Below are 20,160 nucleotides of genomic sequence, written 5' to 3'. Positions count from 1 at the left end.
GTATTTTGACCATCTCTACTGATAAGGATTTCTGTGTGGACTTACAATTTTTTTTTTTTTTTTTTTTAAGATTAACTTCCCTTAGTTGTTACTATAAATAACTTATATTGTAACTTTTTTATGATTGACCGTAGGGAAAAACCAAGACCACTTTTCTGTGGTACAACATAGTTGTTACTTTCTTATTTTAGGTGTATTTTAAGGTATCTCTACCTGGTAAGGAGTTTTTTTGTGGACTTAGAAAAACAAAAGAATTACAATGATTACTAAACAACCACAAAATTAAAATTACATCTGCAAATACAGGTGCTAGAGTAAAGAAATTTGCTGTGACGGGCGTATATTGTGACATTCTGGCACTCTTGTTTATTCTTATGAAAAGTGTTGAAAACCTGGTTTTATGGCATTGCCGCGTTTCTTGTTTATGATACAAATTAAGCAGTTCTGTAATTATTGTGGCAACTATTTGCAAGAAATTTGACTATGTGTCATATGCAAGCCCCAGACATGTAGTCCCAAGGTCAAGGTCATGCATGAAAGTCAAATTCTTGCAATTAACTTAAAATACTGGTCAAAATGATTTGTGTTTTATTGTACAGTAGATCAAGGCTGGTGTTTTTAATTTTGTTTAAATAAATAGATTGTTAATTAGTCATTGCTTGTCTTTGGGTTGCTAGGACTTAGACTTGTGGAATATGGTAAGCATACTTGGACACCAAATACCACAGAGTTATTTTATAATTTGCAAGTCAGGTGTGAACTGATGAAAAACTAAGACTTTACTTGTATAATATTTAAATAATTATAGCTCAGCAATGTTAATCATATTTGAGCCTTCTTTTGGAATTTATATGAGCCGTGCCATGGGAAAACCAACATAGTGGCTTTGCGACCAGCATGGATCCAGACCAGCCTGCGCATCTGCGCAGTCTGGTCAGGATCCATGCTGTTCGCTAACAGTTTCTTTAATAGCAATAGGCTTTGATAGTGAACAGCATGGATCCTGACCAGACTGCACGGATGCGCAGGCTGGTCTGGATCCATGCTGGTCGCAAAGCCACTATGTTGGTTTTCCCATGGCACGTCTCATATTAGATTTCAGATGCTTTTGACTGTGATAGTTTGCTTAAATTATAGAAAGTGCCAAGACAGTATTCTTTTTAAAATTGAGTTTTACCATATACAATTAAGAAATTTTAAAGGACTTTATTTAAGGACAAAGAGCTTGTCTGTTTCTAGTGCATGTTACAAGCTATCAGTGCTTGAAAGTATGGTTTTTGCAAATTTAAAAATAAATCATTCAAACTCCTAGGTTTTGTCAGTTCACAGTTGTCTTGTATTAATTAGAACTGGTTATGGGAAATGTATATAATGAATCATTTAACAGCATTACTAATGAACAAGCTTAATTAAACTGTTGTCTGCTTTAAATAAAACTTAAGAAATCTGCTGAGATAATAGAATTCTTCTCCCAGTTATCTTTAGCTTGACTGTAAAAATTATGTGGAGAGCTATCCTACTCGTCCCAGCATCTGTGTCCACAGTTTGATGAATATTTTTATACACTTCCTCTTTATCACAATATTTGGCCTTGAGAGCCTTTCAAAAATAAAAATCATATATTAACAGCATGTGAAGTGCCTTGTTTATACATGATTTTTCTCCCATTAAGTCATGGGCAGATCCAGTGAAAAAAATAGTTTGTATGCAAGAAAATGCTAAAAAAAAGTCAAGGAGGTCTGAAAGAGGGATTTTTAGCTTGACTGTTAGAAGATTGCAACCTCCCAATTTGGTTAAGTTTTTGCAGGTAAGCTCATATCTCAGTGCCCACTAATGGGAATGGAATTGAAACTTCACACACTTGTTCACTGTCATGATCTGACATGCAGTGCACAGGTTCCATAACTCTGCTTTGCATTTTTTACTGTAAGCTGATATCTCAGTACCCATAAATGGGAATGGATTGAAACTTCACACACTTGTCAACTGTGATGATCTGATATGCAGTGCACAGGTTCCATAACTCTGTTTTGCATTAAATAAATTATGCCCTTTTTCGAATTTTGTATTCATTCGACTAACTACCATCTGTGACAAGACTGTTGAATTGCTGTTCTCTGACAGCTCTTGTTTTTACTGGTATAAAGAATGTTAATGACTGATGCTTGAGTCATGCTTTGTTGAATGTGCACTGTGCCTAAAAATATGTTCTTTATAAACAGAAATAGAAATCTGTTAATATTATTTTCATTTGATTTAGAAATTGACTGAATGAAGTAAAAAGAAAAAGTTTCATTGACATATGCCTTAAATTTAATGCTTATTAATTGCGTATTTTGTCTGTATTAATATGCTCAGCAATTACTTTATGGTCTTTTACATCTTTGAAAAGTCCGGCATGCTTGCTACTTATGGTTGAATTAATAATTGAATTATTTTTTTTTTAATGAAAATTTGGTTAGATATTTATGCCAAATAAAAGGGACATACTATGTTATGACGCCGGTGTCCATCCGTAAGCAAATTTGTGTCCACACTGTAACTCTTGAATCCCTCAAAGGATTTCAAAGAAACTTGACACAAATGTTCAGCACATCTAGATGACGTGCACAGCGCATGTTTTGGATGGCTCGCTTCAAGGTCAAGGTCACACTTAGGGGTCAAAGGTCATATGACTTTGTTTCGTGTCCACTCAGGAACTCTTGAACTCCTGGAAGGATTTTAAAGAAACTTGGCACAAATGTTAACCACATCCAGACAACATGCAGAGCGCATGTTTCGGATAGCTTGCTTCAATGTCAAGGTCACACTTAGGGGTCAAAGGTCATACCTTTGGGCGTATATTGCTCCGCATTGTGGTGCTCTTGTTTCAGGAGTTATGGTCCTTTTTGACTTCGAAGTATTGCAGCTAAATCATAACATTATGTACTCCACTCCTCCAACAGTTCCCATCTTTTGAAAAAGCAAATTAGTATAAATTACCGACATGAAGTGGACATGGCATATTACTGGGACTTACTTGTCCGATTATATTTTCTGAAGTTATACGACCCGATTGTTGAATTTATAATTATTCTGTCAGGCATATTCAGGGGGGCATGTGTCATGTACTATTGATATCATTTTATTTTGGAAGAGCTTTGTGGAAGGAATATAAGAAATTGAATTTTTATTAACACCTTGTGGAATGGGTTTGTATTGCATTTAAATATTTCTATATTTGATCTGGTGGCTCTGTGTATATGAAATAACAACCATTCCTTTGAATTAGCACCTGAATGTTTGAGACCATAGTATTAAAAATATTTTCTGTTTGTTGGTTTCAGTAAGCACCATTTTTGGACAAATGTATTATTTACTCAAGATAAGAGTGAGGTCTTTATCAGTCCCTGTTAGTTTTTTTTCCCTCTCTGTTAGTCCATCATGCACAAGATCTTTCAGCGGTGCAATAATTTATTGCTTTATAAGTTTTAGCTATTTTTTTCATATGAGCCGCGCCATGAGAAAACCAACATAGTGGCATTTGCGCAGTCTGGTCAGGATCCATGCTGTTGGCTAATGGTTTCTCTCATTGCAATAGGCTTTGAAAGTGAACAGCATGGATCCTGACCAGACTGAGCGGATGCGCAGGCTGATCTGGATCCATGCTGGCCGCAAATGCACTATGTTGGTTTTCTCATGGCGTGGCTCTTATTATGATTTGGTTTGTGGATAGAGGGCAATAGGAGACTTCTTTTAGTAATGTTTTGTCAAAAAACATGATTGCTGTGGAAGCAACTAGTTTAAAAAGTACATATAAAAGTGGATCTGTGTTAACTAAAAAGGACAAGAGATTTGTTAGTATATGTATTGTCCTAATTAGCAAGTATTGTGATATGAACTTCTGATCTTCCGTCATATTTTTTTTCAGATTTATTGCAAGGAAAATACTTCTTTATTTTGACTTTTTTTCTGCAGACTGGTACACTGGTAGATGGTAGAAATGGTGACTTGATGCGTGCACATCCAGAAGATACAAGGTCATGGACACATCACAACGGAATGTAAGTATTGAAATCAGAGCCTGCGTGAGCTAACCCAGGTCATGGACAAGGCATTTACAATAAAAATCAGAGCTTGCATGATTAAACCAAAGTCATGGACAAAGCATAATAGAAAGTAAGTATTGAAAGCAGTGCTTGCATGATAATACCAAAGTCATGGACAAAGCATAATACATGTAGAAAGTAAGTATTGGAAGCAGTGCTTGCATGATTAAACCAAATTCATGGACAAAGCATAATAGAAAGTAAGTATTGACAGCAGAGCTTGCATGATCTAACCAAAGTCATGGACAAAGCATAATAGAAAGTAAGTATTGACAGCAGAGCTTGTATGATCTAACCAAAGTCATGGACAAAGCATAATAGAAAGTAAGTACTGAAAGCAAAGCCTGCGTAATATATCAAGGTGGTATACATATTATTATACTCACATAAATGAAGTTTAGGGAGTGGGTATACCATAATGACTAGGTGGTGTATGCATGCATGCTTCTGTCTGTGCACCTGTGATGATCATTGAAAGAGTAGTTGGACTAAGCTCATTTTGGTAACACAGGTGTATAGTCAAATAGTACAAGTCCAGATCAGATGTACTTAAAATTTGATTGTCCATTCAGTAACTCTTGAATAGATGATTGGAGTGAATTTATTTTAAGTACACTGGTACTTGATAACTTAAGTACCATTTTAGTTATAACCCTTCAACACTTTATAGAATGAATGAATGACCCCTTTTTGACTGAATATTTATCTATATATTGATGTCCATTTCTGTAACTTATGGTACTTGGGTGTATGATAATAGAATTCAGTTCAAGTTTGACTTCTTGATTGCCTCATTTTTACTAAAAATTTGGTTGTGCAATCAAAAACTCATGAGCAGATTTGGGATTGAATACATTATACCCCCATATAACCTAGAAGAGTCTGAATGATCTAACCAAGGTCATGAATAAAGGTTAAAGAAGATGAAAAGGAGAGTCTGAATTATCTAACTAAGGTCAGGAATAAAGGATAAAAGAAAATGAAAGTAGAGTCTGAATGATTTAACCAAGGTCATGAATAAAGGATAAAAGAAATTGAAAAGAAAAGAGAGATTGAATGATTTAACCGAGGTCAGAAATAAAGGATAAAAGAAAATGAAAAGGGATGTAGAGTCTGAATGATTTAACCAAGGTCATGAATAAGGGATAAAAGAAACTGAGAAGAAAGAAGAGACTGAATGATTTAACCAAGGGCAGAAATAAAGGATAAATGAAAATGAAAGTAGAGTCTGAAAGATCAAAACAAGGTCATGAATAACGGATAAAAGAACTTGAGAAGGAAAGTAGAGTCTGAATGATTTAACCAAGGTTATGAATAAAGGATAAAAGAAAAAAAGGAAAGTAGAGTCTGAAAGATCTAACCAAGGTCATGAATAAAGGATAAAAGAAATTGAGAAGGAATGTAGAGTCTGAATTGTTTAACCAAGGTCATGGACAAAGAATATAAGAAAGTGAGAAAGAAAGTAGAAACTGAATGATCTAACCAAGGTCATAGGTAAGTATTGAAAGTAGAACTGAGGTCATGAATAATGCGTAATATAAAATGAGAAAGAAAGCAGAACCTGCCTGACCTGACCTTCTTCGTGTGCAACTACACTGACAGATCAATGCCTGTATACAGTTTCTGGTGGATTGAGTTATCTATCAGCCAAGTCTCAGCTCGCTCCTGTTCATGCCTTTTACATTTCTGGAGTATATGCTCCGTAGTCTGATCTTCCTCACCCCATGGACAGGTTGGTAATGGTGCCAGTCTGTATTTCTTGTACATGAGAGCATTAAGCTTGTTGTGCCCTGAGCGAAGCCTGACCATCATCACTTGTTCAGACTGATCAAGGAGATGAAAAGCATCTTCCTCTATCCTTGGTCTCATTAGTGCCTTGATGATGGTGACTTTCTCTTTGTAGCTCACAGGTGTTGTTGGTTGTTCTGACTGAGCTTCTAGCTTAGCCAGTTGGTCTGCCTCTTCATTGCCTGCAAGTCCACAGTGGGATGGAATCCACTGAAGTGCTACTTTGCAGGTTATACTCAGGCTCTGCATTCTCCTGGGTAGCTATGGAGTTTTATTGTTGATCAGAGCTTCCATGACAGACAGTGCATCTGTGAGAAAGACAACTGAGGAGCTTTCTTCTGCCGAGTCTTCAGTCATTCAGACAGCCTCCATGAGTGCTTCATTCACCGCCTTGTAATTGCTGCAGTGTTTTCCTGTGGCTGCATGTAGTGTTTCTCTCTTGCCAGCTGGGTATAGAATGAAAACTCCTGCTCCTCCATCTTTGGTGGCGCATGTGGCTGATCCATCTGTATAGACATGAGTCCATGTTTCCGGAGGATAGTCTTCATTGATCATAGCCGGAGTGAGGCTCTTCTGAATACCTTCATCCTCTTGTTTCCCTTGGTCAGTATGAGGAACAGCAAGTCTCACAGTCTCTGAAGACAGATCATTCGCTAGAGGGTTTATAATGTCTTCTCTACCTAAGGGAGTTGTTGGTATGTTCAGCTGAGTTTTGAACTCTCGATCAAGTTTCTTTGCCTCGTGAATGAAGCTGCTACGTTTGAGCCGATTTTTGTGTAGCCATCCAACTTGGCTTTCATGGGATGGTCTTGAAAAGACCTGAACTTCTCTGCTTGAAGCAGGACCTTTGCATGTCTCCTGTCTAGTAACGGCTGTGTAGCTGTTAGCTTCTCCATGAAGGAGATTGGTGTAGACTTTGTTGCACCTGTCTTGATCCGCAATGCTTGGTTTTGAACCTTGTCTAGAGCCTGTTGGTTAGTTTTGGCAGGTAGTGGACCAGGCAGTTGAGCTATACTCTAAATGGGGTCTCACTGTTCCCTGATATACTGTCTTGAGTATGTGCTCATTTGCTCCCCACGTTGTTCCAGCAAGTTAACGTATCATGGCAAGCTTCCTACGGGCCTTCCCTTCTGCTTGACTAATGTGGGGTCTCCAGGTTAGCCATTTGTCAAAGGTCACTCCAAGGTATGTTGCCTCGTCTGCTTCAGTCAGTGAAGTATTCCCATCTTGATTTTACCTGCCCTCTGCTTTGACGACAGGGAGAATAGTGTGGTGGACGATTTCTCTGTATTAATCACAACACACCAATCCTCAGCCCAAGCTGAAAGCTTGTTGATGGCTTCTTGCATCCTGTGTGTGGCAGTTTCGGCGTGTTCTTCTTTGCACCATAACACCAGGTCGTCAGCGTAGAGTGCAGCTTTAACTCCTTTAGGTAGTTCAGACACCAGGTCATTGATGAAAAGCAGGACGAGTGTAGGAGATAAGGCTCTGCCTTGTGGGACACCATGATGCAACAGGAACTTCCTACTGCTTGCATGTTCTAAGCTGACTCTTGCTCTCCTGTTAGTTTATACAGAATTTATTTTAGGTCGATTGTGAAGGAAGTTCTTCAACTTATATTAATCACTCTCGACACCTCATTCCTGATGGAATCCATCGCCACGAGGGTATGAGAGAAGAGGCCAGTTTCCCTTTTTAATGCTGAGCGCCAAGCAAGGGAGGTACTGGTACCATTGTTCACGTCTTTGGTATGACGCGGCCGGGAATCGAACCAACGACCTCCCGCACTCGAAGCGGACGCTCTACCACTAGGCTATCGAGGCTCTCCTGTTATAGAGGTATGACTTAATCCACCTCAGCATATGACCTCCTACTCCACTCCTCATCAGTTTGACGAGGAGTCCATCAGCGCAGACTTTGTCGAATGCTCGCTGCAGATCAATCCATGCTGTAAGCATGACTTTCTGCTCTTGGAAGGCATCCTCTATCTCTTGCGATATGTAAGTGGTCTGGTCCTCAGTGGAGCGGAATTGTCTGAAGCCAGCTTGTTACGTTGCAAGTAGGTTGTTATCCCCCGCCGATGAAATCGGGAGTGGGGTATTGAAATAGCGTTGTCCATCCGTGCGTGCGTGCAGCCATTTCTCAGTAACTAGCAGGTAGAATTTCATGAAACTTTAAATAAACATGAACCAACATACTGCGATGATGCACATCAAGTTTTTTTTTTTGATTGGTCAATTTTCCTTAGAGTTATTGCCCTTGATTTAATGAAAAATGCCCAAAAATGTCCGTCCGCAGCCATTTCTCAGTAACTATATTGTAGAATATAATAAAACTTGAAATAAACATGCACCAACATACTGCGATGATGCCCGTCAAGTTTTTTTTTTGATTGGTCAATTTCCCTTAGAGTTATTGCCCTTGATTTAATGAAAAATCCACGTCTGCAGCAGTTTCTCAGTAATAAGCTGGTAGAATTTCATGAAACTTGAAATAAATATGAACTAACATACTTCGATAATGCCTGTCATTTTTTTTTAATTGGTCAATTTTCCTTAGAGTTATTGCCCTTTAATTGTTTAAAAATCTACAGGTTTGTACATAACAAACTAACCAATTGGTAGAATTTCATTAAACTTCTTTCATTCTTTTCCATGAACATTTATTATAAATGTGTGAAGTTGTGTACCCACACCTGGTCACCACCTTGCCTTGGTCAACCCTCCCACCCCCAAAAAAATTTTTTTTCATTCCTTTTTATTTATTTTTTTCAAACCTTCCATGAATATTTATCAACATGCAAAGTTGTACCATTCCCCCACCTCAATTCCCCCACCTCACTCCTCCACCCAGTCATGCCCACCACCCCAAGCATGCATCACCCCGCCCCCTTCCCACCCCCATTTTTTTTTTTTTTTCATTTTTAATTTTCCATCAATATTTATAATCAACATATGATATGGTTTGTACAGTCACCCATGCTGTCCCCCCCCCACCCCCCCCAACCAAAAGATAGCATTCATTTTCCGTTAAATTGATTTTATGACTTATGAAATTATTTGCCTCTTAGTAACATCCTTAACTTTTTGCCAGGTATACTGTTTTACCGTTCCTCACCACAAACCCTTTCGGCGGGGGATACCAATTCATCGAATTTGCTTGGTAGTCTCCATATACCACTTCAGGTGTACATTCACAATCCTCTCCATGGTCTTTCCAACACAACTGGTTAGACTGATTGGACGATAGCTTGCAGCCTTCTTTGGATCCTTCCCTTCTTATGAATGGGGATCATGACTGCCTCTTTCCATATCTGTGGAAGTAGTCCTTGTGTCCAGCTGTAGTTGTAAATTTCCAGGAGTTTGCAAATTGCTGCAGTGTCTAAGTGGGTCAGCATTTCATTTGGTCCAGGAGACTTCTTTGTCTGTAGCTCATGTAGTTTAAGACCCTGTGTCATGCATTCTGATGTCACTTGACTTGTCTGCCTTTCCCTTTTTAGCTCACCTGTCACGAAGTGACAAGGTGAGCTTTTGTGATCGCGCGGCGTCCGTCCGTCCGTCCGTAAACTTTTGCTTGTGACCACTCTAGAGGTCACATTTTTCATGGGATCTTTATGAAAGTTGGTCAGAATGTTCATCTTGATGATATCTAGGTCAAGTTTGAAACTGGGTCATGTGCGGTCAAAAACTAGGTCAGTAGATCTAAAAGTAGAAAAAATTTGTGACCTCTCCAGAGGCCATATTTTTCATGAGATCTTCATGAAAATTGGTCAGAATGTTCACCTTGATGATATCTAGGTCAAGTTCGAAACTGGGTCACGTGGGGTCAAAAACTAGGTCAGTAGGTCTAAAAATAGAAAAACCTTGTGACCTCTCTAGAGGCCATATTTTTCATGAGATCTTCATGAATGTTGGTCAGAATGTTCACCTTGATGATATCTAGGTCAAGTTCGAAAATGGGTCACTTGGGGTCAAAAACTAGGTCAGTAGATCTAAAAATAGAAAAACTTTGTGACCGCTCTTGAGGCCATATTTCTCAATGAATCTTCATGAAAATTGGTCAGAATGTTCACCTTGATGATATCTAAGTCAGGTTTGAAACTGGGTCACATGGGGTCAAAAACTAGGTCAGTAGATCTAAAAATAGAAAAACCTTGTGACCTCTCTAGAGGCCATATTTTTCATGAGATCTTCATAAATATTGGTCAGAATGTTCACCTTGATGATACCTAGGTCAAGTTCGAAACTGGGTTACGTGCGGTCAAAAACTAGGTCAGTAGGTCTAAAAATAGAAAAACCTTGTGATGTCTCTAGAGGCCATATTTCTCAATGGATCTTCATGAAAATTGGTGAGAATGTTCAGCTTGATGATATCTAGGTCAAGTTCGTAACTGGGTCGTGCGGTCAAAACTAGGTCAGTAGGTCGAAAAATAGAAAAACCTTGTGACCTCTCTAGAGGCCATATTTTTCACGAGATCTTCATGAAAATTGATGAGAATGTTCACCTTGATGATATCTAGGTCAAGTTTAAAGATGGGTCACGTGCCTTCAAAAACTAGGTCATTAGGTCAAATAATAGAAAAACCTTGTGACCTCTCTAGAGGTCATATTTTTCAATGGATCTTCATGAAAATTGGTCAGAATTTTTTATCTTGATGATATCTAGGTCACATGTGCTCAAAAACTAGGTCACTATGTCAAGTAATAGAAATAACTACGTCATACTCTGTTCAACACTGGGCCATGTGCGGATAGGTGAGCGATTCAGGACCATCATGGTCCTCTTGTTTTCTCTTCGGGCTTCCTTTTGCTATTCCTGTTGATGGGGATGTTGGAAACATCTTTGTAGTCAAGTTCGAAACTGGGTCACGTGCCGTCAAAAACTAGGTCAATAGGTCAAATAATAAAGAAAACCTTGTGACCTCTCTAGAGGCCATATTTTTCATGGGATCTGTATGAAAATTGGTCTGAATGTTCATCTTGATGATATCTAGGTGAAATTTGAAACTGGGTCAACTGCGTTCAGAAACTAGGTCAGTATTTCTAAAAATAGAAAAACCTTGTGACCTTACCTAGATATCATCAAGGTGAACATTCTCACTAATTTTCATGAAGATCTCATGAAAAATATGGCCTCTAGAGAGGCACAAGGTTTTTGTATTTTTAGAAATACTGACCTAGTTTTTGAACCCAGTTGACCCATTTTCAAACCTGACCTATCTTCAAGAAAATTGGTCTGAATGTTCACCTTGATGATATCTAGGTAAAGTTCGAAACTGGGTCATATGCGGTCAAAAGCTAAGTCAGTAGGTATAAAAAAAGAAAAACCTTGTGACCTCTAGAGGCCATATTTTTCATGAGATCTTCATGAAAATTGGTGAGAATGTTTACCTTGATGATATCTAGGTCAAGTTCAAAACTGGGTCACATGCCTTCAGAAACTAGGTCATGAGGTGAAATAATAGAAAAACCTTGTGACCTCTCCAGAGGCCATATTTTTCAATGGATCTTCATGAAAATTGGTCAGAATTTTTATCTTGATGATATCTAGGTCAAGTTCAAAACTGGGTCACATGAGCTCAAAAACTAGGTCACTATGTCAAATGATAGAAAAAACGACGTCATACTCAGTTCAAAACTGGGTCATGTGGGGACAGGTGAGCGATTCAGGACCATCATGGTCCTCTTGTTTGCTTTATAATACAAGTCATCGCTAGACTTAATAATGTGTCATATATGTTTTGTGATAAATAAAAACAGGTTACTAAGGAAACTGTGAAGGTCAAAATAAATGAGACTTGAAAGGATTTTCATAAATTCTTAAATTGCTTTCACATGAACTGTATTATTTGTGTATTTTATTTCTAGATTTCCCGAGCGTAATGAGTTCTACACTTCCATAGACAGCATGCCTGAAATAAAACCACCATCCCGTAAATCAGTGATACTTGTCAGTGACCTGGTAAGTCGTTTATGTCTTAACACTCTACCTTCACATATAAACTATGTCTATGGTTCTTACCTAATCTTTACCCTGCTAAATTTCTATAATGAACTTGTCCATCTTTCAATTTGGACAGGACCATTGACTGTTAAAAGGGGTGCTTACCACCTTTTGGCTGATCAAGATCTACACTGGTCACAAAGGCAGAATCATTCGTGTCCAGCAGGATAAGGGCTAAGAATCAAAGATTTCCTACTTTATGAGAACGAATATTTCATGGGGACGTGTGATTTTATTGATTTCAAGCTTTCAGACAAGAAGGCTATATCTTGTTGACATAAAATCAAGGATTTAATGCTTTAGACCAAAGGTTGTTGGAAGTATATCTGTCATTATTGAGACGACATTCAGTTTGATGATGTTTAAAATAAGAATGTTAAAAGTGGTGTTAAAAGGTAGATCTATCTTGTCCATTGAGTTTTGGATATGAGGGAGTCCAAGTCTCTTTAGGGGAGATTCAAGGATATCTTAAATAGCTTTTTGCTGTTTTTTGTACCATTTTAAAACTGTTAAATAAAAAACCCACAGGAATTGTTAGTTAGTGAACAAAACCTGCTGTTACAGCTACAATCAGACATTGTAATTAGATTGCTAAAGATATGTGACACATAGTCCAACACTGACAATATAAATGTAACTATCTTCCTTGATTGATCTGGTTATAAATGTGGGAAAACAAAAAAGAAAATGGGTTACAGTCGACATCGTACTTGCGACCACCTCTATTAAGTGATTTTCCTATTTAACGACCAGATAAAATCCCTCCCGAACGTTTTCAGTACATAAATTCATTCCATTAAACAACTTTTTTATTAAACGACTAGCGACCACATTAATGTAGTCCCAACAGGTAAAATATTCGACAAAAGTATCTATTAAGCGACTGGGTACCAGAATTCTACCGGGCATTTCTTCATCTGCATAATCAGCAAGTACGTTTTGCACGTGACTGAATGAAATTAACCTTTGTATGAGTCAAACTGACAAAACACAGTTTGTGGACTTGGAAAAGTGTTCATGATGTTAAAACAGATTTTGAAACCATACATGTATGTTCATAATTATAAAATACAGTTACATTAACAGTTTAATAAAAATAACTTTTCTTTTCATCTGACTGAAATTCATTAAAAGACCATTCCATTAAGAGACCACTTCTTAGCAGTCCCTTGGGTGGTCTCTTAATACAATGTCTACTGTATTCTATTCTTTTGAAAACAGTCTGACAAATGATCCATGTTTGATAAATCTCCTTGTGCCAAACCTTAAGGCATAGATCTTAGACATTGTATAATGGTTCTCTACAAAGAAATCATGTACACATTTTAGTCAGATGAGCGATATAGGGCCTTGATGGCTCTCTTGTTTGTCTGATATTTTATGTCTATATTACTTTAATAAGATAAGTCTAAAGACATTACAGAATCTTGCTGGACTCTTGGTTTTGGATATATAATCAACTTTGGATTGGGTGTATCCTTATCCACATCCTCTGGGCAGTTTCATGAAATTTATTCATTCAATATCAGATATATATCTTATATTAGACCCTGGGATCTGCTTGGCTCGCTTTCAAATGTATCACTAAGATTCTTAAACTGTCCAGTGTTTACTGTCAGTATTACACTCAAATCAGCTCTACAGTTCTGTAAGAACGGTACCAATAACTGTTGAGCTGTTTTATTAACAGATATAAGAAAGTAACTGAAAGTAATGCAAAGCAATTTTGCCTTGATGAATGTATTGTGCGTTTTATTCCACCTGGCGGGTCGGAGTTAATCTCTAATTTATGCAAATAATGGTAATCTAAAAAAACCAAGCAAAATAGGTAGAGCAGTGTAATTGTTTAATTCCGTAATCTTTCGGTAACCAATGACTAAAATTCAGTGCTACATTCGTTACAATGTAAGGTAGATGGCCACTGAATAAGAAATCAGGTTGCTGAATATACTACATATCCTGCACAATAATGCAGAGGACCATTGGGAATCCCGCTCCGCCAGGTCGATTAAAATGCACAATAATAAAAAAAAATTGGAAAAAAAACTTTATTAGTTACTTTCAGTAATGAAAACTGGTTTGAAACAGTTTTGAAGCTTATTCTGAATATGACTTTATCTGTGGTTTTTAACTTATAATGAAATACTGATGGATCTGGGTGATTTAAGCTGTTGCATAGACAAAAACAGTTTCTCTTTGAATTAATGATTTTTAGCTCATCTGATTTTTTGAAAAAAAATGATGAGTTATTGTCATCACTTGAGCGGTTGTGGGCGTTGGCATCGGCGTCTGTGTCGCCGTTGCCTGGTTAAGTTTTATGTTTAGGTCAGCTTTTCTCCTAAACTATCAAAGCTATTGCTTTGAAACTTGGAATACTTGTTCACCATCATAAGCTGACCCTGTATAGCAAGAAACATAACTCCATCTTGCTTTTTGCAAGATTTATGGCCCCTTTTGTACTTAGAAAATATCAGATTTCTTGGTTAAGTTTTATGTTTAGGTCAACTTTTCTCCTAAACTATCAAAGCTATTGCTTTGAAACTTGGAATACTTGTTCACCATCATAAGCAGACCCTGTACATCAAGAAACATAACTCCATCTTGCTTTTTGCAAGAATTATTGCCCCTTTTGGACTTAGAAAATCAGTTTTCTTGGTTAAGTTTTATGTTTAGGTCAGCTTTTATCCTAAACTATCAAAGCTATTCCTTTAAAACTTGCAACACTGTGTTCACCATCATAAGCTGACCCTGTACAGCAAGAAACATAACTCCATCCTGCTTTTTGCAAGATTTATGGCCCCTTTGGACTTAGAAAATATCAGATTTCTTGGTTAAGTTTTATGTTTAGGTCAACTTTTTCTCTTAAACTATCAAAGCTATTGCTTTAAAACTTGCAACTCTTGTTCACCATCATAAGCTGACCCTGTACAGCAAGCAACATAACTCCATCCTGCTTTTTGCAATAATTATTGCCCTTTTTGGACTTAGAAAAATCATTTTCTTGGTTGAATATTATGTTTAAGTCAACTTTTCTCATAAACTATCAAAGCTATTGCTTTAAAACTTGCAACAGTTTTTCACCATCATAAGTGGACACTGTACATCAAGAAATATAACTCTATCCTGCTTTTTGAAAGAGTGATGGCCCTTTTTAGACTTAGAAAATCATGGGTAGGACAATATTTCTATTATACAAAAAAAATCAGATGAGCGTCAGCACCCGCAAGGCGGTGCTCTTGTTTTCTTTTTCATGCAACATTTTAAATCACTCATACATGTCAACATTATGTTACAGTACCATGCAACCAGCAGTATCATTTTTTTTATTACTGTATATTTCCTTATTACAGCCCTCTGGTTTTTGTAAAAGAGTGCAGGGGGTGGGGCGGTTATTATGGAGAGGGTGTTAATTAGGGAATATACGGTACATATATTAATTGGATTAGTGTAAGTTCCTATATATTACAGACATCACTAGTGTGATGTTAAGGGTGTATTTTCTCTCTTATTTCTCTTGTAGCATATAATAAATATATATTAAGATGTTGCAAATTCAGTAATGATAAGTTATGTTTTTCTTCTTTGTTCTCTTCCGCAGGTGATGAAGGTATACCATCTTTAATAGTTACTGTTACTCTGTTGTTTTAAAACCTCCACAAACCTCCAGTATGAGATTTGTGGTGGCTATATAAGAGTCACCTTGTCTTTATCAGACCGTACAGTGGGTATATTCATCTGTACTGTTTACAGCTTATCTTAAAAATTTCATCTCTGACTTATTTAATTTCTATATGCTTGCTTTGAACTGCTTTGAACTGCACATGTGAAAATAAGTTGTCGTGTTGAGATGAATGAAAAACAGAACGAAAAACAGCACACACATTATGAAACAGTCTGTATATACTTGCTTGCTATGAAGAAGACAGCAGAACTTTTTGTAACCAGATTGAACTATCTGTACTTAATGTTGATAATGCCTTATTTGAGAAATCGATAATCTTGTAGCTTTGATCATTATCTTCCATAAATTTCGTCCATTTCCGAAATGTAGTAATGAAGGTGGGGGTAGGGTTTATATTTAAATTGCCTTAAGCTATATCAAATAAATGACTCAAAGGACAATCCTTTTTTTACTATGAAATGCTAGTGGTGGTTGGAAAAAGTCAGTGAATATCTAGGCAAAAAGAATGTAACATTTGTTCAATATTAATTTGCGATGAGCATTTTTGTGTTTAACTAATTCAATGCCAAAGCATATTGATTCATTGTTTTTATATGTTTACTTTAGAAAAAGTTAATTATTGGGTTGACTTACCAAAGCCATGTTAATTTTTCGATTAATATGTATTCTTCTTAATGCTTGTTTAAAATGCATTATCTGCCATAACCTCTTTTTTCTTATTTGTAAAGCTTTCTGCAATCAAAGACAAACATTTGACCAATCATCAAACCAATTTACTTAATACTGAACTATGATATAAGGTTACATTTAAGAAATTTCTTAAATCTTTTGATGTTCTTTTGTACAGAAACATTTGTACAATTATCTCAACTTTGTGAAAGGTTCAGAAGGGGATACTTTTCTAGAAACATGTGACTTTGAAGCAGTTTCAAAGTTGTTAAAAGCATATAGAAAATATAGTAAGAAAATTTTTGTGGTTTTTGGTCAGTGGGGATATGACCTACCCTTAGTGATAGCTCTAGTTTATGTTGTACTAACTTCAAACATTGGTTTTGTATTTTTTATTTACGTACATGTTGAGTAGTAATGAAAAAGAAGTTCAGTTTTTGCCGGCAATTTTTATACTCTTGGAAGTTTCATGTGGATTATTCCCATCTCTTAACTTAAGAAGTGCTTGTCAATCAGCAGTTTTCCCTTTTTGTCAATTGCTACTGTTTGCAATCAATTATCCATTTTCATCTATGACTAATGTATACATTCATTTTTCCCTTTTTCGACTGTATGCTGTCAAGCTAAGTGACTTGATCTCATCAGCTTTCACATTTAACCCTTACCTCGCTAAATTTCTAAAATGGACTGGTCCATCATTCAATTTGGGCAGTACCATTTGTTATTCAAAGACTGCACGAATGTGCAGACTGATATTGGTTTGCAGCAGGCTATAAGGTTATAAGTTAAAAGTGGACTCATCATGTCAATGACCTCAAATAAACCAGTGAGTTAATTCAGCAGTTTCACTATACAGTACAACTAAAATGATTCATGCACTTGTGTAAATCAGAGGATTTTTACTCTTTGTCCTCTTTCCCTTTTGTTTAATGCTGAAATGTGTTTGTTGTCATGATATTATTGTTTTTGTTGAGTTTGCTTACAGTGAGCTTGACATGGCAGGCACAATGAATGCTTGGTGTCTGTGTTGTCAGGTAGATGGGTGAGGTGGAGATGGAACTTTTACATTAATTTAGCAAAGTTTTGAAGATAGTAGTCATGTAATCCTTAAAAGATGATGTCTAGATCCATATCAGAGTTCAAGGTCACTCTTTCAGGGTCAATTTATTTGAGATTCTAAATCTTTATATATATATATTAGAGAATTTTTGCCATCCATCAAGGGACCTATCAGATAAAAAAGGATAACTATTTCACCTGAAGGAGTCCATTTATCAGCCCCAAGAACCAGGCCAATACTCAAAGGTCAAGGTAACTCATAAAGGTCAATGTTTTTAGACTGTCCTTTCTTCAGGGTCATATCACTAGCTAGCTGTCATTTATTAAGGAGCACAACATAATTAACCACAAAAGATGATAAATGAGTCATTTATGTGATGCATGCTCTCACCTCACTGATACAGTATTGAAGCTTACAGTGTTTATGGTCTTTAACAAATTACAATACTCATCCATGATGAGAAGCATAAATATTTTGCCTGTTGCTCAAAGATCAAGGTTACAACTTTGGGTCAGAGTTTAATGTGTTTCTTATCTTACCTGGAATGAATGTTGGACATACACTGAGCTGTTTTTAGCTCACCTGTCACATAGTGACAAGGTGAGCTTTTGTGATCATGCAGCGTCCGTCGTCCGTCCGTAAACTTTTGCTTGTGATGACTCTAGAGGTCACGTTTTTTGTGGGATCTGTATGAAAGTTGGTCAGAATGTTTGTCTTAATGATATCTAGGTCAAGTTTGAAACTGGGTCACGTGCCTTCAAAAACTAGGTCAGTAGGTCTAAAAATAGAAAAACCTTGTGACCTCTCTAGAGGCCATATATTTCACAAGATCTTCATGAAAATTGGTCAGAATGTTCACCTTGACAATATCTAGGTCCAGTTCGAAACTGGGTCAAGTGCCTTCAAAAACTAGGTCAGCAGGTCTAAAAATAGAAAAACCTTGTGACCTCTCTAGAGGCCATATATTTCACAAGATCTTCATGAAAATTGGTCAGAATGTTCACCTTGATGATATCTAGGTCAAGTTAGAAAGTGGGTCACGTGCCATCAAAAACTAGGTCAGTAGGTCAAATAATAGAAAAACCTTGTGACCTCTCTAGAGGCCATATTTTTCATGGGATCTGTATGAAAGTTGGTCTGAATATTCATCTTGATGATATCTAGGTCAAGTTCGAAACTGGGTCACGTGCGGTCAAAAACTAGGTCAGTAGGTATAAAAGTAGAAAAACGTTGTGACCTCTCTAGAGGCCATATATTTCATGAGATCTTCATGAAAATTGGTCAGAATGTTCACCTTGATGATATCTAGGTCAAGTTCGAAAGTGGGTCACTTGCCGTCAAAAACTAGGTCAGTAGGTCAAATAATAGAAAAACCTTGTGACCTCTCTAGAGGCCATATTTTTCATGGGATCTGTATGAAAGTTGGTCTGAATGTTCATCTTGATAATATCAAGGTCAAGATCGAAACTGGGTCACGTACCTTCAAAAACTAGGTCAGTAGGTCAAATAATAGAAAAACCTTGTGACCTCTGTAAAGGCCAAATTTTTCATGGGATCTGTGTGAAAGTTGGTCTGAATGTTCATCTTGATGATATCTAGGTCAGGTATAAAACAGGGTCATGTGTGGTCAAAAACTAGGTCAGAAGGTCTAAAAATAGAAAAACTTTGTTACCTCTCTAGAGGCCATATATTTCATGAGATCTTCATGAAAATTGGTCAGAATGTTCACCTTGATGATATCTAGGTCAAGTTCGAAAGTGGTTCACGTGTCACCAAAAACTAGGTCAGTAGGTCAAATAATAGAAAAACCTTGTGACCTCTCTAGAGGCCATATTTTTCATGGGATCTGTATGAAAATTGGTCCGATTGTTCATCTTGATGATATCTAGGTCAAGTTCGAAAGTGGGTCATGTGCCTTCAAAAACTAGGTCAGTAGGTCAAATAATAGAAAAACCTTGTGACCTCTCTAAAGGCCATATTTTTCATGGGATCTGTATGAAATTTGGTCTGAATGTTCATATTGATGATATCTAGGTCAAGTTCGAAACAGGGTCATGTGTGGTCAAGAACTAGGTCAGTAGGTCTAAAAATAGAAAAACCTTGTGACCTCTCTAGAGGGCATACTTATGAATTGAACTCCATAAAAATTGGTCAGAATGTTCGTCTTGATGATATCTAGGTCAAGTGCGAAAGTGGGTCACGTGCCTTCAAAAAGTAGGTCAGTAGGTCAAATAATGAAAAAACATTGTGACCTCTTTAGAGGCCATATTTTTCATGGGATCTGTATGAAAGTTGGTCTGAATGTTTATCTTGATGATATATAGGTCAAGTTTGAAACTGGGTCAACTGCGATCAAAAACTATGTCAGTAGGTCTTGAAATAGAAAAACCTTGTGACCTCTCTAGAGGCCATATTTTTCATTGGATCTGTCTGAAAGTTGGTCTGATTGTTCAACTTGATGATATTCAGGTCAAGTTCGAAAGTGGGTCATGTGCCTTCAAAAACTAGGTCAGTAGGTCAAATAATAGAAAAACCTTGTGACCTCTCTAAAGGCCATATTTTTCGTGGGATCTGTATGAAAGTTGGTCTGAATGTTCATCTTGATGATATCTAGGTCAAGTTCGAAACAGGGTCATGTGCGGTGAAAAACTAGGTCAGTAGGTCTAAAAATAGAAAAACCTTGTGACCTCTCTAGAGGCCATACTTATTATGGATCTCCATAAAAATTGGTCAGAATGTTCATCTTGATGATATCTAGGTCAAGTGCGAAAGTGGGTCACGTGCCTTAAAAAAGTAGGTCAGTAGGTCAAATAATGAAAAAACGTTGTGACCTCTCTAGAGGCCATATTTTTCATGGGATCTGTATGAAA

The 20,160-nt window shown here is 37.0% G+C and overlaps 1 protein-coding gene across 18 annotated transcripts in view; it reads left to right on the top strand.

The window, feature by feature from the left end:
• The window catches only part of LOC123566323 (protein unc-13 homolog A-like), a 190,886-nt gene that overhangs the window by 90,020 nt on the left and 80,706 nt on the right, over positions 1-20,160 (top strand). For 17 of the 18 annotated variants that reach the window (XR_008372061.1, XR_008372060.1, XR_008372062.1 and 14 more), the window contains 3 exons: positions 678-698; positions 3,958-4,043; positions 11,744-11,837. Coding sequence is in view for 15 of the 18 variants with exons in the window: in XM_053550001.1 (XP_053405976.1) it covers positions 678-698; positions 3,958-4,043; positions 11,744-11,837 (201 nt within the window). In the remaining 3 variants the exon portion in view is untranslated. The remainder of the gene's footprint in view (positions 1-677; positions 699-3,957; positions 4,044-11,743; positions 11,838-20,160) is intronic. The other variant, XM_053549994.1, reaches the window with a different exon arrangement.

The sequence above is a fragment of the Mercenaria mercenaria genome, chromosome 8 (genome assembly GCF_021730395.1).
Source record: "Mercenaria mercenaria strain notata chromosome 8, MADL_Memer_1, whole genome shotgun sequence".
Classification (NCBI taxonomy): Eukaryota; Metazoa; Mollusca; class Bivalvia; order Venerida; family Veneridae; genus Mercenaria; species Mercenaria mercenaria.
The sequence above is the reverse complement of the archived record's forward strand: the minus strand, read 5'-3'. Positions and strand labels throughout refer to the sequence as shown.